The sequence below is a fragment of the Hyla sarda genome, chromosome 1 (genome assembly GCF_029499605.1).
Source record: "Hyla sarda isolate aHylSar1 chromosome 1, aHylSar1.hap1, whole genome shotgun sequence".
NCBI lineage: Eukaryota > Metazoa > Chordata > Amphibia > Anura > Hylidae > Hyla > Hyla sarda.
In genome coordinates this window covers 274,505,373-274,528,592 of record NC_079189.1, presented here as the reverse complement: position 1 = coordinate 274,528,592, position 23,220 = coordinate 274,505,373, and the positions used below count along the sequence as shown (strand labels likewise).

At 39.3% G+C, this 23,220-nt stretch overlaps 1 protein-coding gene across 7 annotated transcripts in view; it reads right to left on the bottom strand.

Moving 5' to 3' along the window:
• Positions 1-5,948: 5,948 nt before the first annotated feature.
• The window catches only part of TCF3 (transcription factor 3), a 193,452-nt gene continuing 176,180 nt past the window's right edge, over positions 5,949-23,220 (bottom strand). For 6 of the 7 annotated variants that reach the window (XM_056572494.1, XM_056572465.1, XM_056572510.1 and 3 more), the window contains 4 exons: positions 17,277-17,436; positions 16,848-17,095; positions 11,510-11,647; positions 5,949-6,362 (listed from right to left, as the gene is read on the bottom strand). In XM_056572494.1, the coding sequence (XP_056428469.1) occupies positions 11,511-11,647; positions 16,848-17,095; positions 17,277-17,436 (545 nt within the window). In that variant the 3' untranslated portion in view covers positions 5,949-6,362; position 11,510. Of the gene's footprint in view, positions 6,363-11,509; positions 11,648-13,471; positions 13,708-16,847; positions 17,096-17,276; positions 17,437-23,220 lie in introns of all 7 variants that reach the window. The other variant, XM_056572505.1, reaches the window with a different exon arrangement.

The window sequence follows — 23,220 nt, the reverse complement described above, 5'->3', positions numbered from 1 at the left end:
TTGACGGACAGAGAACTCTAATTTCTCTGTAGAGGAACTTCTGCCAAAACATTAATGGATGCTAGATATGCTAATATATACGGACACAATCAAACAACCAATAAAAATGTAACATGCTGATTCTGACGTCATAACTAACCCTCCTCTTTATCAAATGTAAAAACTAAATGTACTTCCTGGTTTAAACATAACTCACTCTGGAAAACTCTCGGTGAAAACTCCCTCTGGGAACAGCAGAGTTTCCTGCTGAAAGAGTTTATACCAACGCCTTGTCTGGTGTATATTTCTTGTGTCGACAATCAGCAGTATATTGCAGCACAGTCAATCACATTTGAAAACCTCACCTCAAGCCATCCTTGACAATGTCACAATTTGGCTCTCTCGATGTGATATCGTCCTTTTCTTATATGGAGCTGCTAATGGGTACCGCTGACCTCACAAAGCCGCTCAGTGGGACCTGATCCATTTCAGTTGGCTTCTGTAAAGTGGATGGCCAATATCCCTGAATTGATCGTAGATAAATGGTGGGAAGTTGCTAAGACTTATTACCCTATGGTGGTTAGTGCGAGGGATTTACTCATTCAGGTAAGACTTCTCTGTTTATACTACACTCCGGTTAAGTTGTTTCGTATTGGGGTATCCTCTTCGGATTCTTGTTTCTGATGCAGTTCGAATGTGGGCTCTCTTCTGCATGCAATTTGGAGCTGCCCTTGTGTGAAACCCTTTTGGAGAGAAGGGATGGTTTATGGCAGATCACTTGGACTTCCCTTGTGTGTTCGCCCCTGTTCTTTGTCTATTAAGTGTTAATTATTTGGTCACAGGCGCCTTTTTAGGTTCTTGTCGTTTTGTGCTCGGAAGGTTTTCATAATGGCCTGGAAGGATACATCCCTTCCCCCCTATCACAAGGTGGTTCAATCTGGTTAATAAATATGTTCCGTTGTATAGGACACTATCTAGTGGGGGGTCTAAATGTACTGTCCGGGGTGTGCCCTATGACCAAAGGGAAATTGTCTAGAGATGAGTTGGGTAATACAAAATAAGGTCCGGGAGAATAGGGGGGGGAAAGAACAAAACCTTTGATTAAAGAACTAATTGGGCCGCTTGAATACCCCTGGATTTTTCTTTCCTCAGATCCCACCTGGCGGGTCGTGGTTCTCCAAGAGCTGTAAACCTGGGTATAGTATTAAGTTCCCGTTGCCAATCTATTTTGATGACAGACTCCTTTGATATTTGATCGCTCCTAAGCCTAAGTGATTTGCCAATAGCAGATCGTAGCTGTCCTGTGGATGTCTGCAAAGAATTCACTGAATCTAATCTAAGAGGAAGTCTCTTGGGAATGCTCTTACATTTCCTAGTCTGGATAGGACTGGGTATTCAATGTTTATAAACATAAATAAGTGAAGGTGTCTGTGAAACTAAATTAACAATGCAATTTGGTCTCTAACAAAGGTATCATTAGGTAAACCTTTGGTTTATGATAGGGGTAAATAAATCTTCATGATATCCTGTGGAATTCCTAGGGTGGATTTATTTTGGTTATTTGCCAATTTTCCCTTTGTATTTTGACATGGCTTTATTGTTCTTATGATTTGATATTATGCGATTTAATTGTATGCTTACATAGAGTAGAATGTTAGTCATTGGCCTTAATTTCATTTTTATATTGTTTGCTTATATTGCTTTGCCATTGCCTATTAGATTGTCAGGGATATCTGTTTTTAAAACAATGTATAGACGGACTAGTCTGGCACTGTGTGCATAAAAAGTTGTATTGTTCAGCCTTGGTTCACAGCTTCTACTAGTAGAGAACGGTGCGGTGCTCAGACCATTGAAGTGCAGGTATATAATTCAGTTTGTAGAAAAAATATAGTCGGCACTCACCATGTTCAGCTATCTTTTTCTTTATTAAGTGATACTCACGTATTACATTTCCAGGACGGGAGACAGTGCTGTAGCCTGGTGGTACCCCCCCCTCTCCCATGCACAATTTCACTCTTTACAGAGCTTCAACGTGCCTTGAAGCAGGCCCGTTGAAGCTCTGTAAAGAGCGAAACAGTGCTGCAGCCTGGTGGTACCCCCCCCCTCCCCCTCCCATGCACAGTCTCCCGTCCTGGAAATGTAATAAGTGAGTATCACTTAAGAAAGAAAAGAAGATAGCTGAACATGGTGAGTGCCGACTATATTTTTTTCTATGAACTGAATTAGATATCTGTTTTTAGATAATATACCTTTGTACCAGCTGCTTATTTTAATAAACTGTATATTTAGATTTTATAAAGATCTCTGTTCCGTGTTTTATTTGTTGTATAGATATCAACTACGCTGGGTCAAATAACTTGTAGACCTGGGGGTTATTTTGTCAGCCCAAATCATATGAATTGCATTGCTTGAATATTTTTCTGCAATTCATACAGGCCACTTTCATCATTGATTTTTTTTTGTGAGACCATAAAATCTGTAGATCTTAACTGAACTATTGATTTTATCTGATGGGATCAGGAGGTAAGAAACCTCAAAGCTACCCATAGGAACAGGAAACACTAAGGGGTTGTTTGGGGAGGGGCTTTTTAAACTTTTGAGCTTCCTGTTCCTATGGGATCAACTCTCATGGTGCTGTTGTGAGGATTCATGAAAAAAGGAATTTAAACAAAAAAAAAAAGAACCAAAAAAAACAATACTGTAAATACTACAAATTCTCGGCTTGTTGCATGCAAGTCATTACAACCTGCTGCATACAGTATTGCTGTGCAGCACACTATCCTCTGGTATGCACTCTTATCCATAACTTCAACCCAATGAAGAACTCTCAAAACGCAACACAAAGTAGGTCACGAGAACATCAGATACGCATTCACAGCAATTAGTTTTTGTGCAGCATTACCTTGTAATAATGTACATAAAAGGATCATACAAAAACAAGGAATGCACACTTAGTTTTTAAAAATGTTAACTTTTATTACAAACTTTTTTTAATGTATTCTTTTTTTTTTTTTTTTATTATCATTCATCAGTATACAACATCTGAAAGACTGGGATCCAAGAAGTTATACAGTTATAAAAAGCTTACATATATTGCTACAACACAGGTATATTTACAGGACAGTTTTCCGAATCCATTATTTAATAATAATAAAAATCCAGCCAGCTGATTTGACACTTTTATAAAATAATAAAAAAAAAAATTCTGAGGCACTCAAGAAACAATTTCATGTTTGAATTACGTCTTGAATGAAACATTCTCCAAATACTTTACTTTCTGGCTATACTTGGTGTTAATAAGGCAATGACAATACAAGCCTTTGCTTATATGGATATATGGGAAATAAATATCACATTCTGGGCTTTTAAGTAGAAAAACAAACAATAAAAGGGATAAATGAAAAAAGTCAATTGTTCATTCAAAGCATACACTGTAACAACGAGATGATTGACGGGATGGGGGGGGTTTAAGGTCTTGGTAAGCAAAAAAAATTTCTAATAAAAATTTTTTTAAGTATATACTTAACAAAACCAAGTCACTAATTGACCCATAACACATTTTCTTAAGACATTCAGTTTATATGCAATTTGCTAACTATACTTAGACTACATTTAGCCAGCAACACACTATCTGATCTAAGCTCTGCATGTTAGCCCAATGAACTCTGGTGCTTAATAACACACAAGAAAATGGATGTGAATATTTAAAATGAGTTGCAGATCTGCAGTGTGAATGTAGATGTCTGTCCGCTCTAAACACTGATGGTACAGGGTGAACCCATCTAGCTTAACAAGTAATCTGGACCATTGCTCCACAAAGCCTTAACGGAGTGACAGGATTACATGACTGGCTTAGAAATATAAATGCTTGTATTGACAAACACTATACAGCCAGATTCTACTGCAGTTTTCTTTTTCAACAGATGTTAAAATTACTAAAGACCAATTTTTTTGTAAAGAAAAAAATCAGTTCCCTAATTCAAATTTAGATGAGGGGAGTCAAAACACCCTAAATGCTACATTACAAACAACACTCAGAGGGTTTTATACTAATGGTCTATGGAGTAAAAGTGGAACAACCACCTGTAACCAGTGCTTGTTCAATGCAATGGTTAACATTAAAAGCAGAGACCTTGTTACAAGGGAATGTTTTCTATTTAAATTTAGTACATGTTAGTATTCAGAAAGGAAATGTGTTCATGTTAAGCTATATAGGAGGCACATAACTATCTCTTGAACTTAGTTTCCAACCATTACTGTAACAACCATTTATTGCAGTTGTGATAAAGCACACATATTACCTCTCTGTCTAATACACTGTCAAAAGACTACTACAGTCTCCAAGAAGTAATGGAATACAGCCTTACCCTTAAAGTGACAGGGAAGATACATACTAGGCTGCATGTGTGTCACTATTTTTGCCTTATGTCCAGCAGTGCACTACGGCTGTCATCTGTCATTAAATCTACTGCCCTCTTATTATAGCTCTGCTTGCAGGCATACACAATAAATCTGCAGAAAATTATGTATATATATTAAAAAATAAAAAAAGCTGCAGAAATCAAGGAATGAAAAAAATAAAAAATAAAAAAATTTTAAAAAATGGGCCTATTGTGTGCCCTAACTAGGGAGAATGGTTTTGAACTGTTGCTCATGTAAACAACCATAACATTTCGGGGGGAAAAAAAAATTATAAAACCAACAATTTTTAATTTTCTTATACATTCCTTTTAAAGGGAATCGACCACCTCAGTTATGATATGAGCAAAGTGACAGGACAAAGATATAAAACATACCTTTGTTAACATTCATAGGTTTGACAACTTATATAATTATGATTTTCTCCCTGGGCTTAAGTGTCAAGGAGGCAGGGCTGAACTACTTTAGTTCCACAGCATTGCTGGTCTTCTGGGTCCTCCTTCCTGTCCTGGTTGATTGATGTACAGGGCATCAAATCCGGTCTTGAAATCCAGAGGGATACTGCACTTTAGCAGCTCTGCCCCGCCAGAAATTAATTTTATTCACTATGGCCAACCCATCAACACTAACAAGGTATGATGATATATTAAATATGAGCTAACAGAGTCTCCTTTAAAAGGAGTGTGTTAAATGGCAGTTACAATTGTAAGCAGAAGTGTTATTCAGATACAAAACTAAGACATACAAATTATAGAGAAAAGTACAAACACCAAAATCATGTGGGCTGGAAACATTCAGTAGATCCTGCATGTCAGTGAAAATGCTTGGACAGTAAAAGTTGTAGGAAATATTAAATTTAATCCAGAGATGTGCATCTTGAAGTTTTTCTATACTACGGGAAGCACAAGAAACTACACAAGGTCAACATGGAAGGCATTGGTGTTGTAGAACACGCCATTACTAGTTCTTCCAAGAATTCGGTCTATAAAATCAGGAGAATATTAGCTCACAGATTTTTTTTTCTTATTTTAAAAGTTGCAGAGCCCCAAGTTTGCACCCCCAGAGCTAACAAAAAAAATGTATTAGGATACCTGTGATACTACCCTGAGCTGCACAAGATCCCTGATCTCTACAGGAATCTCACCCTTTTGTTTATCAGACACAGTATATACTTATACAGAGGAACTTTGATTTGTAGCACCATAGGTGTTACCAATTGAAGCCCCTAGAATCAATCTAACAGCTAGCAAAATTCTTCACAATAGGGTGACCATCAGATGGAAAAATAAGCCATAGGAAAAATAGACAGCACAGTGGTTGAGGTATTATAGGGAGTCAAGATAAGGATAGACCACTGTAGCTCTTGTCAACATTTTTAAGAATAAAAATAAAGAAAAAAAAACAACACTTTTGTTCTGAATTTTATTAAAAAATCCATTGCTAAAAACAAAAACCTGAAAAAATATTTTTCTATTTGTTCTAACTTGAAAGAAAAAAAAAACTCATTATGCCTATTTTTAATCGTATGTCTTTTGTTTTTATAAAAAAAAAAAAAAAAAAAAAAAAAAAAAGTCTCTTGTTTTTGTCATGTAGGCACAAGGTTGGGAAATACTTCCAGCAGAGCAGGGGTGGATAACATCTGGGGAAACTTTCTACAACTTCCACCACTTAAATAAGTTTTTTTTTCTTCAGTTAAGGCAAATTCCTCATGACCTCTCTTTAAGCACAAGTCCAAAGTCGAGATGTCAATCCAAGTCATTTTATTCTTTTTTTTCTCTCTTTCCACTGTAAAACTCAGTCATTAGAGTCCATTTCTCAGGAAAATATAGTGAAGGCCACAAAGAATTCCATGTCTCAAAGTTTGTGTTTTTTCCCAAACAAAAATTGTAAAACCTTTAAAAAATTAGAATTATATATATAAAAATAACCCAACGTATGATGTAAAAATTCCAGCAAACTTGAAACTGTTGAGAAAGAAGAGCAAAACATTACACTAAGAAAGAGAACATAAATAGAAATAGTATATAAAGCAAAATGATGATGTTCACACTGTGGAATTCCTGTGCTTCAGCTCAGATTCCTTTCTGCCAAGCTGGCAGCTGATTTTTGCAGATTCAGTGTGGAATTTGTGCTGAATGTATGCAGAATTTGTTGCGCTCAACACACAGATTCTGGACAGAATTCAGAGTCCCATTGACTTTAATTGGAGTAATTCTGTAAAAACTATTGACAGAATCCGGAATGCAGAATTGCTGCAGCGTCAAATCTGCTGTGCGAAAATTTAATTCACCACAATGTTATCCTTATGCAGCAGAACTTCCAAGCTGAATTTTTGCTGGAAAAAAATCTGCTTCAAAATTCTGCAAAATCTACTGCACATTGTATTGAAATCGGGATTCAGCTGTCCCATTCACACAGCAGAATTTCCGCATTTTGCTAAAAATACTAACCTGTCAATAGTTTGTGCAGAAATCCACACAGGGCCCCATTGAGGGAAATGGGACTCTGAATACCACCCAGAATCTGTGTTTAGAGCACAGTAATTCTGCATAATTTCTACTAGAGATGAGTGAACTTACAGTAATTCGATTGGTCACGAACTTCTCGGCTTGGCAGTTTCCGACTTTAGCCTGCATAAATTAGTTCAGCTTTCAGGCGCTTGCTCCTAGGACTGTATCCACCTTTTCCAGCCCACCGGAGCACCTGAAAGCTGAACTGATTTATGCAGGATAAAGTCAGAAAACGACAAACCGAGAAGTTTGTGACCAAATTACTGTAACTTCACTCATCTCAAATTTCTAAACAAACTCTGCAAAAAAATTCATAGCCAGCTTTGCAGAACAGTATTTGAGCAGTATCACAGAAATTCTGCTCTGTGAACGTAGCCTTAGACCGTCCATTTCTATAACAGGTAAAACACTGTACTTTGTTGTGGCATAGCATAAAGCAATGGTGCTAAAGGATCAGACTAATGTGCTATACATGCAGGAACAGATTAGTGTATAAAAAAAAAATAATAATAATTGTTTGACTACAAAGGTTGAGGGTTAAAGGGGTATTCCACTGGAAAACCTTTAACCCCTTAAGGATGCAGGGTTTTTCAGTTTTTGCACTTTAGTTTTTTCCTCCTTACCTTTTAAAAATCATAACTTTCAATTTTCCACCTAAAAATCCATATTATGGCTTATTTTTTGCGTCACCAATTCTACTTTGCAGTGACATTAGTCATTTTACCCAAAAATTCACAGCGAAAAGGGAAAAAAAAATCATTGTGCGACAAAATCAAAGAAAAAACGCCATTTTGTAACTTTTGGGGGCTTCCGTTTCTACACAGTGCATATTTCTGTAAAAATGACACCTTATTATTCTGTAGGTCCATGCAGTTAAAATGATACCCTACTTATATAGGTTTGATTTTGTCGCACTTCTGAAAAAAATCATAACTACATGCAGGAAAATTTATACGTTTAAAAATGTCCTCTTTTGACCCCTATAACTTTTTTTTCCCCACGTACGGGGCGGTATGGGGGCTCATTTTTTGCGCCGTGATCGGAAGTTTTTATCGGTACCATTTTTGTTTTGATCGGACATTTTCATAACTTTTTATTAATTTTTAATGGTATAAAAAGTGACAAAATACACTTTTTGGACTTTGGAATTTTTTTACGTGTACGCCATTGACTGTGCGGTTTAATTAATGATATATTTTTATAGTTCGGACATTTACGCACGCGGCGATACCACATATGTTTATATTTATTTTTATTTACACTTTTATTTTTTTATGGGAAAAGGGGGGTGATGCAAACTTATTAGGGAAGGGGTTAAATGACCTTTATGAACACTTTTTTTTTGCAATGTTATAGCTCCCATAGGGACCTATAACACTGCACACACTGATCTCAGGCGTGTATTAACACCGCTGTGATCAGTGTTATCGGCGCTTGACTGCTCTTGCCTGGATCTTAGGCATGGAGCAAGCAGTCATTTGTCGATCGGACACCGAGGAGGCAGGTAAGGGCCCTCCCGGTGTCCTGTAAGCTGTTTGGGACACCGCAATTTCACCGCGGCAGTCCCGAACAGCCCGACTGAGCAGCCGGGTTACTTACACTTTCATTTCAGAGGCCGAGGTCAGCTTTGATCGACGCGTCTGAAGGGTTAATACAGGGCATCACCCCGATCAGTGATGTCCTGTATTAGCCGCGAGTCCTGGCAGTTGATAGCCGCCAGGACCAACCCGATATCACGCGGGGACACCGCGTGACCCCACGGGAGTCGGCGGAGGACGTACATATACGTCCTTCATTGTTAAGGGGTTAATCAACTTTTGCCAGAAAGTTAAACAGATTGGTAAATTACTTCTATTTAAAAAAAAATCTTACAGTATTTACCAGCTGTTGTATGATCCACAGGAAGTTCTTTTCTTTTTGAATTTCCTTTCTGTCTGACCACAGTGCTCTCTGCTGACACCTCTGTTCATGTAAAGGAACTGTCCAGAGCAGTATAGGTCTGCTATTGGGATTTGCCCCTACTCTGGACAGTTCCTAAAATGGACAGAGGTGTTAGCAGAGAGCACTGTGGTCAGACATGAAAGGAAATTCAAAAAGAAAAGAACATCCTGTGGAGCATACAGCAGCTGATAAGTACTGGAAGGATTAAGATTTTTAAATAGAAGTCATTTACAAATCTGTTTAACTTTCTGGCACGAATTGATTTAACCCCTTAACGACGCAGGAAGGCACCAGGATGTACATTTATGTCCTGTACATAAGCGCTGGAGTGGTGCTCGCGTCATGCACGGCATCCCAGCTGCTATCCGCAGCCAGGGACCCGCCGGTAATGGCAGACATGTTTTCACACTCATGTCCGACATTAACCCCTCAGATGCTGTGATCAATACAGATCATGGCATTTGCGACAGTGCGGTCGGTAAAATGGATGATGAGATCACCCACAGCGCTGCCGTGGGGATCAGATTATCCATAATGGTAGATAGAGGTCCCCTCACCTGCCTCTGTCCATCTCCAGGGATCTTCTGCTCTGGTCTGAGATCGAGCAGACGAGAGCATAAGATTGCTGATAATACTGATCAGTGCTATGCCCTATGCATAGCAATGAACAGTATTAGCAATCAAGTGATTGCTACAAATAATCCCCTATGGGGACAGAGTGTAAAAAAAAGTAAAATTTGAAAAATTTCCTATTTTACCCCCCCCCCCCCCCCAAAAAAAAAGTGTAAAAATAAATAATTTTTTTTTACAAAGGTCCAAAATAGCTGTCACATATTCCCAAAAAATAATAAAAAATCATTAAAGTTTTATATACACAGATGGGGTATTAATACAAAGTACAGATAAATGCGCAAAAAATGAAAAAGTTAGAGGGATTTTAAACATAATAATTTGGTTAAAAAGTTTGAATGTTTTTTTTAAAGCAGTACAATAATAGAAAAGCATGTAATCATGGGTATCATTTTAATCCTATTGACCCACAGAAGAAAACATGTAATTTTTACAGTGTGAAAACGAAATCGTCCTATATGTGCAAAATTGCGTTTTTCTTTTCAATTTCCCCACACAAAAATAGTATTTTTTTGGGTTGCGCCATACATTTTATGTTAAAATGAGTGATGTCCTTACAAAGGACAGCTGGTCATGCAAAAAACAAGCCCTCATACTTGTCTGTGAATTAAAATATATTTAAAAAAAAGTTAAGATTTTTATAAGGTGGAGGAGGAAAATACAAAAGTGCAAAAATTAAAATCTACAACATAAATAAACAATGTTGTGGGTAAAAAAACAAAGACTATATGCTATGTATTTGTGGAGCATGTTTGTTAATATTTGGCACCAAAACATTTTCAAGGCGTTTTGGGGGGAAATTTATCAATTCTTGTTCAGAACAGTGAAACAGTTGCCCATAGCAACCAGATTCCAGCTTTCATTTCAAAATAAAAAAGGCCTCTAAAAATGAAGGATAAAATCTGGTTACTATGGGCAACTGCACCACTGTTCCTTTAACAGTTTCAAAGATGTAAATATGATCTCATGACTAAATGCTTGCCATAGATATAAATTAATGGCTAGAGCTTAAGAATACTAGCTTTTAAAATGGCACTAGGATGAATGTTCTAGAAGCAATATTTGGTGCATTATACTCATCTGTGATTGGGAAACAATTAGATTTTTTTCTTTTTACTTTCTAAGCACCTATGTATAGAAGGGAGGGTGAGCTGCAAGTTGCAAGTGACAACAGAAAGAAAATCATAGCTTGGAAGGGAGAAATCAAAGTGATTTTTCTGTTGGAAAAATCAGTTCCAAAATTCATGGAAGAAATAACTGATTTCTACTGTTAAAATTGTCCCAAAGTAGCCCCATTTAATGGGGATAATCCTCGTCCAACATATTAGACATGGTTTCACAGGGAACCCCTGAAGATTCTGCATCAAGAAGTTGATATTGCACATATTCATATTGAAAACAATAGGACACTGATTTGAAAGCAGATTCCTTATTGTAATTCCTTCGCCTGTGCTGCCTCTAGTGACCAATTTGATATAGGTTATCACCCATTTAACAAAGAGAGATTAGGTGTTCATTATAAAGCTGAGGAGAAGAGCAGCTGCACGTAGAATCATACCCTACTTCTAATCAGATGCATCACAGAGATTTGTTCGTCCATTTAGTTTATACCTAAGTGACGTGTATAAACTGTGTTGTAATACCACACACAACTCTGGGACAGACATGGAGCTGTTTTTGAAAGAAGTTAGTTCAGTTTTTCTATTAATTAATATATCCGCTTTAAAGTCAATCTGACAGCTGGTTTAGACAGGGTTATAGGGCAGGTAAACCTACATAAAACAAGGTATGACTTGCTCCAATCCATGGTCCCTTTCGGGAGATATACATATTAGCAATCCAGCATAATACACCATGTTTCCCTAGCACAACTGAGGCAGGAGCTAGCATTCAGAGCATCCCTGCCTCTGTCACTTTGCTCAGATAGGCCCTGTTTAGTACAGGTGAACCCGCTGTCAGATTCCCTTTAAAGACTTCTAAATCTTGTTAAAAGCAGGATCCCTTACTACTTGACGGCAGTCATTACTTACTTCACATATGGCCCACTGGGTTGTGAGAGTCTCCAAGACCAGGCAGACCTCCAGGCAGGCCCATCTGTGGATCTACACCAGACACTTTTTCTTCCTCACGCCTCTTCAGACAAGCAGCCTTCGGGTTTAAATTTCGCTCTGTGAAGCAAAGCAATTGTTAAAGAGTGGTCAGATATAAGAGAGGGTCACATTTACGTAAAAAAAAAAAAAAAGTGTCATTGTTCTAGACACACCATACCATAACGTTCTAACAGAAAAAGGTGTAGTAGAAAATGGCAATAACAGCTTTTGAGTCAGATTAATTTGAAGTAATGTTAGTAATAAAAAACAAAACAAAAAAAAAACATGAAAGTATTTAGTAACACACACAAACACAGGAGCGAGAGAGCGAGAGGTTGGCAGGAAGGCAGCAAAAACTAATAGCAGGGAAGATCATTAGTAATATCAACCTGTATAACTGCAGACAATATGCAATCCTAATGTGGTAACAGAAGGCGCAAGAATAAATAAATAAAAGAAAGCGAATATTTCAAGTAAAGGGGAATAAGAAAGTACAGCAGTCATAAGATATATAAAGTAGTGCAGGTCATGTTAAAATGTTTTCTGTTGCTACCTTGGTATATCCATTTAACAGTAGGCACATAACCCCACCGATAACATTTATCGCCTATCCTGTGCACAACTGTCTCTTGTAGGAAAGACCCTACAACCCAGCAGCTTTCTGGGTTCTTAACATTATAAATATTTCTAAAAAGGTAAATGAAACCAAAATCAATTTGAACTGTACTCCCGATTAGGAAGTACAAACACTGGCTTCAATTCATCAACATAAAAAGATACTGCTAAAAGTATTAGCAAAGCCAAATTAGAATAAATTACCATTCTTTTTGCTCATCAAAAGGTTGGATTTCTTAAAAATCGCTTGTTGCGAGAGGCTTCTGTGAGGAACTCCCATTTGGCCACTAACACTTTTTTGTATCTTAAGCATTTGAGCCACTATACTTTATTTGGAAATTCAGGTCTACAATATTTATAGCTTGTATGCCTCCTAGCCCAGGATTCAAGAAGATGATCCGCCTCTAAAATCAAAACTTAGCAGTGGATAAACTTAATCATCCCTTAGTTTCCCACTAACCACTACAAAAGAGAGTGAGATTAGGGTCAGTATTACATAAATGTACATTAGCAGCTTAGATGTGTATGGCAGTAATGCCAGGAAGCAAAACATGACCAGATACATTTTTTGAACATTCACTGCTAAATTTTGACTTTTGCCTTTTACTGGGATGGGATTAGTTCAGGGTTATTCTGGGTACTAAAAATTCTACCGGTGTTGGGGCCACCATGAAAATAACGAGCAGGCTGTCACTGCCAAGACGAGCCAATCTCAGAAGTAGCTGACAATCACTGGGGGACCGGACTGCTTTAGAGGGAGCCTTCGAGGGAGTGTGGTAGCAAAGTAGGGTTTTTTTCTATTCATATTTTCATTCATGGTGGCCCCAGCACAAGAGAGATTACTTTTTAGTACCTGGATATCCCCCTTAAAAATGTTTATAGTTTCAAAAAAACTTCAGTGTTTAGATCCCCCATAGATCGCACCTCTCCCCGCCTTACTGCAGGAGATGGATTCTATGGTAAGTCCATGGAAATAGGCAATTGATTCTATGGTAAAGCCATGGAATGAGTCTCGTGCAGCAAGAGTGGGAGAGCAGCGCCGGTCATGCACTTCATCCAGCTTGTTCTAATGACCCCAAGCGGTCAAAACTTTTGACATGTCTATAGTTTTTTTTTTAATTATAGTAACACCAAGTAATAGAAAGAAGGGAAAAGGAAACAAATAATGAAAGTGTTTGTGCTTCAATTTTTAAAGAGAAAGTAAGCGGGATGAGAGGAAATATATGTGCTGATGCAGGAAGAATGTAAATTCAATTAAACAGATACTAGGGCGGTAGTGGAGGATACCTCGCACTTGCTGCTCCAGGCTCATTATGACCTGCACGGCCTGCTGTAGGATGATGAGCTTGGTTTGGGCTTTGTCGGCTTTTAAATGCATCTGCACCATGCGGCCCAATTCCTTGAAAGCCTCATTGATGTCTCGGACGCGCACTCTCTCTCGCGCATTGTTTGACATTCTCCTCTCACGATCTCGCACGTCCTTCTCCTCCAGAGTGCTGCCCTCCTCCTTACTGCTTCCACCACTGCTAAACCCCAGGAAAGTGAATGGTTAAATCGGGGGAGGTTTAACTCGGGGCCCCAATAAACCTTTCATTACCAGGAATGGCAAACTAATATTCTGCATAGACTTTGACAAGTTGTCTATATACAGGCAAGTAAAGTCACAAAAATAAAATGCACAATATAGGCTTTAAAATGTGGCCAACATTTCTATAAAATGCAGTAACCCATACTGGATAAAATTACTGCAACTATTGAAATTTGTGTGGGGAGAAACAGAAAATCACCCTCCGTGTACTTGCTTGGGATATTTACCAGATTGGGCAGCTAAACCTAAATGGACTAAGTAAACAAAAAATCCTCTTTGGCAATCATTATGAAACCCTTATCTATTTTTATGTAACTTTTTTAGTACATGCTGATTTTGTTGCTTCAGAAATACACACACACATTTGATGTGTCAATTCATTATGTCATTCTAGGAAAGAAAAAGTAAAAAAAAAAAAAGTAAAACTGCAAGACTGAAGCAATAATAGAACTGTGAGAATCTAGACCAGGTTAATCCCAGAAAACATAAAAATACCAAAAACTGATACTGTATGCATATAGGTAAAAAGACAATAAAACCCAATTAACAGAAAAGTTACTTTGCCTATATATAGAGACAGATGTTTAATTATCCTGCCAATTAAATAAAAAAAATTCAGGTTCAACATAGCTTTTAGTTTGTCTCAGACTGGCTTTAGCTGAGGTTTAAAACCTAAACACTCAATTTAAGGAAAATACATTTCTATGAACTATACAGTGAAGACTGAAAACTGTACCTAGAGGTTTACTTATTCTTGCATTAGCAGGAAGAACACTGCTCAATTCAGCAAATGGGACAGGATTATTTCCCATACATATCAGGAAGTATCTCAGCCACTGATAACAATAGCAACAATGAACTTCTCCATACATCCAAATTGAATAACCCACAAGACATTGAAAATTAAACCAAATAATACTGAGAATTTTTTCCCTTAATAATGCTTTGCATTTTAAACTGAATTGAAAATATGATCTTTTATTTGTAGAACTGGTACACAAGTCCCTGCATTTTAAATGACTGCAAAGTAATATCACTGGGACGGTTGATCTATATACCGTATTTATGTTCAGATTATTAAAATTTACTTTTCAGACTTTAAGGCTAAGTTTCCACTTGTTTTTTTTTCCTAAAAGTTTATGGAAAATTGCCACTGCAGTTTTTGAGTCAAAGACATAAGTTTATTCAAATGGAATAGGCCGTATTAAGGAAGGACTTACACTTTTCCTCACTTATGGATCCTCTTCTGACTTTGGCTTAAAAACTGCAGTGGCAATATTCCAAAAACTGCCAGAAAAAAAGTGGAAGTGGAAACTTAGCCTAAAGGGGATTGTGTACAATTTTTGTTGACTATTTTAAGTTTATTGATAAAACAAAACATACTTTGGGTACAGTTCTTAGTCTTCTACTTTATAGCTCAACTTTATGTACACAACACATAAATCACAGTTTACCATCTTGTATCCTTAATGCCAACACTCTAAACTCTTTGCAATTTAAGGCATCCAATAATGCTATTCCTACCAGAGCAAAAAGTAGTGACCAAATTTCAAATACAAATTAAAATGTATCTCACATGTGCAAAAAAAAATAATTCACACATATACATCAGAAATAATTTAGGCCTTCCCAATTTTCCAGAGCTGGTGCAGCAAGTAACAAGGGGCAGTACCCGTATTGCTGGTTTATTTAAGGGATTCCTCCCATCATCTCAGAGGAGCAATAAATGCAAAGCCAGTGGGACAAGGAATGTGTGCAGGTGGTGGGGAGAAGGGGTTTGGAGAACTGTCTGTAAAGATAGGAAGTGGTAGTTTTCAGAAAGGAAATGGTGGGAAAAAGATGAAATAGAGAAAGTGACAAATGATGTATTCTACGCACTTTAGAAATGATACACAGCATTAAGAACAGGCTGAAATTTACACGCTAATTTTAAATAAGTTGTTGAAATAGCAGAGGTATCATCCATAAACCTCACCAAGAAAATAAAGATTCTGGAAAAAAATTAAATTTGCAGAAAAAGAGAAGCATTAGCTTGGAAAAACAAAACAAAAAAAAAAACAAACAAACAAAACCATGCATAGCTAATAATGTTTCCTTTAATGTGTCAGTGTTTACATGTCATCATAAAAATGATGTTCAATCTACCGAATGTTATAGAGCAGGTGAAGCAGCCTGATCTATATTTTTGGAAAGAGATTTTGAATTACTTGTATTTTAGTAAATTAATTATCTGCTTATTGTCAATTTAGGAGTCCAGTATATCCAGTATATATGCATGGAGAGAACGGCAAAGACACTGTATTCCTAAACCCAGAATAAGCATAGTTATATGACTCTCTTCCCATAAAACTACATATCAACCAGTTTAGTTCCATCTGCTCTAAAATATGCTGCTGAAAGATCGAACAACATTTTTATGGTTACTGGTTCCCTTTAAAACACATGCCAATAGTGTAGTAATAGCCATTACTCTGATACACACCTAAAACACATGCCAATAGTGCAGTAAACATAATAAACCACTCTTTAAAACTAAAACAACAATACAATCAATAAAAAACAAATCTGTTGCTTTTTTTTTTTTTTTTTTTTTACACATTTATCAACGGCTTTATAGAGTGATGGATTCTTGTTGATGTTTGAGCAATGTAATATTTCCCATTATACATTTTAGGGCGTTACTGCACAAATGACTGTCCATATAAAACACAAAAGTATGACACATGGCTAAATTAAGAAATGGCATCTCTTAGCCATACACATTTTGCGAGCTCATCTCCACCTCCACACATAGGGAAAGGTGATCTAGCCTTTTATATTTCATGCAAAATTCCAGCTTTCAAAAGAGCCCAAAAGAAATTAAAAGGAAAACAGAACAAAACAAAAAAAAGCTAAAGGAAAGCCACATTAGCATGCAGAGAGTGGGGCGGTAGGAGAATATACATGTACTGTTTAAAGTTAACAGAATAAAGCAAAGAAGAAAATACATGTATATCTCTGGGTTGGAAGATTTAAGGAGGACGGATAAGGGAAAACAGACAGATCTGTACCCCACCACTCTCAAGTCCCACTCACCTCGCACTTGTTGCTCCAAACTAAGGATGACCGACACCGCCTGGTGCAGTATCAAGAGCTTGGTTTGTGGCTTCTCACTGTTAAGGTGCAGCTGGCACATCCGTCCCAGCTCTTTAAATGCCTCATTAATATCCCGCACACGAAGACGTTCTCTGGCATTATTGGCCACTCGCCTTTCCTTTTCACGCTCAGCTTTTTGCTCTGGGGGAAGGTTATCATCATCCTCATCATCTTCATCATCATCTTGACTACAGGGAAGAAGCAGTCAGCATAATTACATATTTTAATAAGGCTTAATACTATGAAAACTAAACAATCAAAAAATAATAATAAATTCAAGTTCTATTGCAAAGCAAAGCCAAATATATTGGTACAGGGCTCAGCCGAATGCTCACTATCGTATCTAACCCTCCCAGAGATCTGCAAGACCTGTTTACGGAGCAGCGTGTCCGACTTCTTTGAGGTTTAGATTCCTTCTTCTCATCATCTGATAGTTCAGCCACTGACCTATTTTCCTCGTCCTCTTTATTTTCCCTTTTTATGTCTGGTAGGCCAGTTGACACAACTGTCCTGCCAAGCCCTGGGATTCCTGGAAAAAAATGGCAATGTCATTTGAGCAAAATGTACGCGAGTACCATAGATTTCTTAAAAAAAAAAAAAAAAAAAAAAGTAAGATCTACAATAGCATAACTAAAAATCTGAAAATATGCAATTACCATTTTATTCTTATTTGTTTTCTACAGTGAAGACAAACGTTATTTGATCCCCTGCTGATTCTGACAAAGAAATGACCAGTCTATAAATTTTAATGGCTTATTTGAAAAGTGAGACAAAAAAAAAAAAAAAAAAAAAAACACACACCAATGTTTCAAATGAACTGATGTGCATTTTACTCAGTTAAATATTCGATCCCATAACAATCAGCAAGATTTTTGGCTCTGGTTAGGTAGTGAGGGAACAGGATTGTCTGGATGCATTTGATTAACATCTATGTTCATGATGCTTTTACAGGTGGATCCTTGTGGGTGGGAGGGTACAGGAGTGGGGGAACGGGCTCCAGGAGGAAGTTCCAGTTTAAATTCCCATTGGCCTAATATTATCCACAGAAAGGACTTTGCTTAGGGCGCTGCAGGGTAGACAGAGCTGACGCAAAATTAGCCTATCTGCAGAAGAGGTGCTCCCAGAATTGTGTACTATTTAGCCGGCCAGCTCCGTTATATTCAACACTGGGTGTTACCGGATCCTTTACCTCGAGCTGAACAGGCCAAGATTCGTTATGTTAATGCCCCCTCACCACATATGTTATTACAGGGTTCCCTAACGGGAGGCCTTTTCTGCTCCATAAAGAGGTTTTGCAGGTTTGGAAGTCGACTAAATACGCTGATGTGCCCTTTGATCTCCACTTCTGGCATAACACTCACCTTCCGCAGTTACTGGGATCTCAGGATTGCCATGAGGTTTAGTTACTACAGTAAAATCTCTCTTAGCGGACACCTCCCAATAGCGGACAATTTTTCATTCACCGGCAGAGTCCCATAAGACTTAGTGTTCCCTTTGTTTTTTGAGCAATGTACATTAAGATAACACATCCTAGATCTGAATGAATGAACTAATCGCATGAATAATTTTGTCTTTACATAGTTGAATCTGACAACAAAATCACAAAAAATGTCAACGGAAATCAAATGTATCAACCATGGAGGTCTGGATATAGAGTCTCACTCAAAATCAAAGTGGAAAACCACAGTACAGGCTGATCCAACTTTGATGTAATGTCCTTAAAACAAGTCAAAATGAGGCTCAGTAGTGTGTGTGACCTCCACGTGCCCGTATGACCTCCCTACAATGCCTGGGCATGCTCCTGATGAGGTAGCGGATGGTCTCCTGAGGGATGTCCTCCCAGACCTGGATTAAAGCATCTGTCAGTTTGTGATGGAGCGAGACATGATGTCCCAGATGTGCTCAATCGGATTCAGGTCTGAGGAATGGGGGGGGGGGGGGGACCAGTCCATAGCATCAATGCCTTCCTCTTGCAGGACCTGCTGACACACTCCAGCCACATGAGGTCTAGCATTGTCTTGCATTAGGAGGAACCCAGGGCCAACCGCACCAGCATATGGTCTCACAAAGGGTCTGAGGATCTCATCTCAGTACCTAATGGCAGTCAGGCTACCTCTGGCAAGCACATAGAGGGCTGTGCAGCCCCCCCAACGAAATGCCACCCCACACCATTACTGACCCACCACCAAACCAGTCATGCTGGAGGATGTTGAAGGCAGCAGTACATTCTCCACGGCCTCTTCTCCAGACTGTCACATGTGCTCAGTGTGAACCTGCTTTCATCTGTGAAGAGCACAGGGCGCCAGTGGCAAATTTGCCAATCTTTGTGTTCTCTGGCAAATGCCAAATGTCCTACACGGTGTTGGGCTGTAAGCACAACCCCCGCCTCTTACATAGTTACATAGTTAGTAGGGTTGAAATAAGACAGACGTCCAAGTCCAACCAGGGAATTGAAGGGAAGGGTGTAAGGGGATAAGGGAAAGGGATGTAGTTTTATAATTCTGCATAAGCATTAATGTTATTTTGTTACAGGAATGTATCTAACCCTGTTTTAAAGCTGTTAATTGTTCCTGCTGTGACCAGTTCCTGAGGTAGACCGTTCCATAAATTCACAGTCCTTATGGTAAAGAAGGCGTGTCGCCCCTTTAGACTAAACCTTTTCTTCTCCAGACGGAGGGAGAGCCCCCTCGTCCTTTGGGGGGGGGGGGGTTTAATCTGGAACAGTTTTTGTCCATATTTTTTGTATGGGCCATTTATATACATTTATCATATTCCCCCCTTAGACGTCTCTTCTCAAGACTAAACAATTGCAACAAATGTTCCATGCCCCATATTAGTTTAGTCGCGCATCTCTGCACCTTTTCCAGCTCCGCAGTGTCCCTTTTATGAACAGGCGACCAAAACTGAACAGCATATTCCAGGTGAGGCCGTACCAATGCTTTATAAAGGGGGAGTATTATGTCCCTGTCCCTTGAGTCCATGCCTCTTTTTATAAATGACAAAATCCTGCTGGCTTTGGAAGCAGCAGCCTGACATTGCATGCTATTCTGTAGTCTGTGATGTACAAGTACACCCAGATCCTTCTCTACCAGTGACTCTGCCAGTTTAATCCCCCCTAAGACATACGACGCATGCATGTTATTAGTACCCAGATGCATAACTTTACATTTATCCACATTGAACCTCATTTGCCTGTGGACGTCAGGCCTTCATACCACCCTCAAGGAGTCTGTTTCTGCCAATCTGAGTGGACCCATGCACATTTGTGGCCATTTTGCAGGGCTCTGGCAGTGCCACTACTTGCATAAAGGCTGAGGTAGCTGTCCTGCTGCTGGGATGTTGCCCTTCTACAGCCTCCTCCACGTCTCCTGATAGCGCCCCATGATCTGGACACTACGCTGACAGACACAGCAAACCTTCTTGCCACAGTTCGCATTGATGTGCAATCCTGGATAAGCTGCATTACCTAAGCCACTTGTGTGGGTTGTAGACTCCGTCTCATGCTACCCCTAGAGTGAAAGCACCACCAGCATTCAAAAGTGACAAAAACATCAGCCAGGAAGCATAGGGACTGAGAAGTGGTTTGTGGTCACCACCTGCAGAGCCACTCCTTTATTGGGGGTGTCTTGCTAATCGCCCATAATTTCCACCTATTGTCTGTTCCCTTTGCACAACAGCATGTGAAATTGATTGTCAATCAGTGTTGCTTCCTGAGTGGACAGTGTGATTTCACAGAAGTGTGATTGACTTGGAGTTACACTGTGTTGTTTAAGTGTTCCCTTTATTTTTTTGAGCAGTCAATTTGCACACTCCGAATAGGGGACATTCCCAACAGTGGACAAGTACCCAACCAATAGGGGACAAAACACTCCCATTAGGGGAACCAGGCTTATGTGCCAGCCCTTCCTTGTACACAGGGCCGTCATCAGGGGGCACAGCCAATACCCCAGTAAGGGGCCCAGGCCCCCGCTGCACCCCCATGCAGAAGCCCCAGCACAGAAGCCATATTTAAACAGTGGTCTACTGCTTCTGTATGTTTGCCGGCCACATAATTCACTTCCCTGATCTCTCTCTCTCTCTTCCCCCCCCCCCCCCGTGCCAAGTCATTCCCTTTTATTACCCCCTATGCCACATAATTTAGTCTTCATCTCCCCCTGTGCTATTTAATTCCCCCTTTATTGCCCACTGTGCCACTTCATAAAGAGGGGGGTTATTAATTTAAACAGAGGGTAATGAAGGGGGAATGAAATAGCACAGGGGGATCAAGGGGAGAATGAAATGATAAGGGGAGATTACAAGACACTGGGAGATTCTACTGTAATATTGCTTTCTATTGTGTTTTATAGGTAATTACACTCTGGAGAGTATTTTGGAGCTTTTTTTCCCCCCCAATAGGGGACATCTCTCAATAGCGGACACTTATTATTCCCCCGAGTGTTTGCTATTGGGAGATGTGGTGTATACCGTTAAATACCGTGGAACCGCCATAACTTACAAAAATACCGCGATATGCATTTTTGGTCATACCGCCCAGCACTACTCCAGCTGTTGCAAAACAACAACTCGCAGCATTTCCAGACAGCTGTTGACTGTCCAGGCATGCTGGGAGTTTAGCAACAGCTGGTGGCACCATGTTTGGGAATCCTTGGTGTAGAATATTTTTTATAGCGGAGCCAATTGTAACGCTTGCATCCAAGTCCACCCCTATGCAAATCCCTTATTCAGTCCTCAAATGCGCATGGCGCTCTCACACTTCGGAGCCCTGTCGTGATTCATGGAAACAGTTTAGGGCCACATACGGGGTATTTCCGTACTCTGGAGCAATTGCTTTACAAATTTTGGGGTGCTCTCTTTTTACCCCATATGAAAAGGAAAAGTTTGGGTCTACACCAGCCTGTTCATATAAAAAAAAATATTTTTCACTTTGCAGAGCACTGATTGGTGTCAGAGGGAGCGTCCTTCCCTCTGTTACCCTAATAGACGCTGCTGTCACAGTGAACACAGCGTCTACAGCGTTAATACGATGAGGCCCCCCTCACCACCGATTGCTTCACTGTGTGAAGCAACGGAGTAGAGGGGGAAGGAGGAGATCCCTGCCAGATCCCTGTTATTGGTCCATCTGTACTGACGGACCAATAGCAGTGATCGCCGGCCGGGGACCGCTGTGATTGGTCCCTGGCCGGCTTCAGGGGGGCTCGGCTATGCAGCACAGATGAGCTCAAACTGTCACAGCGCCCGGCAGCGCTGTGACAGTTTATTCTTATCAGGTACATGTATGTGGTGTTGCGGAAGTCATCCCTAATCACCACGTAGATGTACCCGATTTTGCGGGAAGCTATTTTCAAGTTAATTTTAAAATCTGTTTTTTTGGGGGACCAGTTCAGAAGTGGATTTTAGGGGCCTATATGTGTGATACCCCCATAAATCACACCATTTTAAAAACTGCACCCCTCAAAGTAGTCAGACATTTTATTTACTGTTTATCCACTGTTTAGGTGTTTTACACAAATAAAAGCAAAGTGGAGGTGGAATTAAAAACTAAAATGTGCAAATACAATGGTAAGAGAAGGGCCATACTTATTGAGGAGCCAACAGTTTCTAGTGTGTATATCTTAAAAGGGGTATTTCAGGATTTTTGGTTCTTAGAATGTGAAAGACAGGGCCATAAAGTTAGTATAGTTACGAATATACTTCACTTACCTGTGTTTGGTGGATTCTAATATCTTTGTTTCTCTTTTCCCCGGAAGTTCTTTTTCTGCAGGCTACAAAATGGGTGTTGTCTTGGACCTTTCCCAGCTTGTTGTGCAGTCCAAGACACTACATCACACCTCAGGTGTTAAAAGGAGGCATGGCTGCTTTGTCTGTCGTGTGTTCATTAATCATCACGCAGATCAACAGCTTTAGTGTCAGGTTGTGCTGTGATGCAAACGGTGGTGCGACTGAAGTGTGGGATGGAAATAAGACCCTTCCCACCTTGAAACAAAAAGATTCTGGGGATTGTAGTCTGAGGTATCCACGGAAACCAGAAGTACCAAGTTGCAAAAAAACAAGCCATCAGCGCGATGAGGGACACAGAACATAGCAATTTACCACCAACACAAATACTTTGTAAGCATGTCGATTATTGTATGACTTAACTAAAGGACCTTATGTAAGATAACCCCTTTAAGGACATTTGTGCAATACCGATGTGCTAAGTATTTATGCACTTTATATGCATCTTGAACGTACTTTATGAACTGTGAAATGACCCCTGTAGTGTCAACACACACACACACTCTGAAAATATACTGCATACGTACTTTGATAAAGT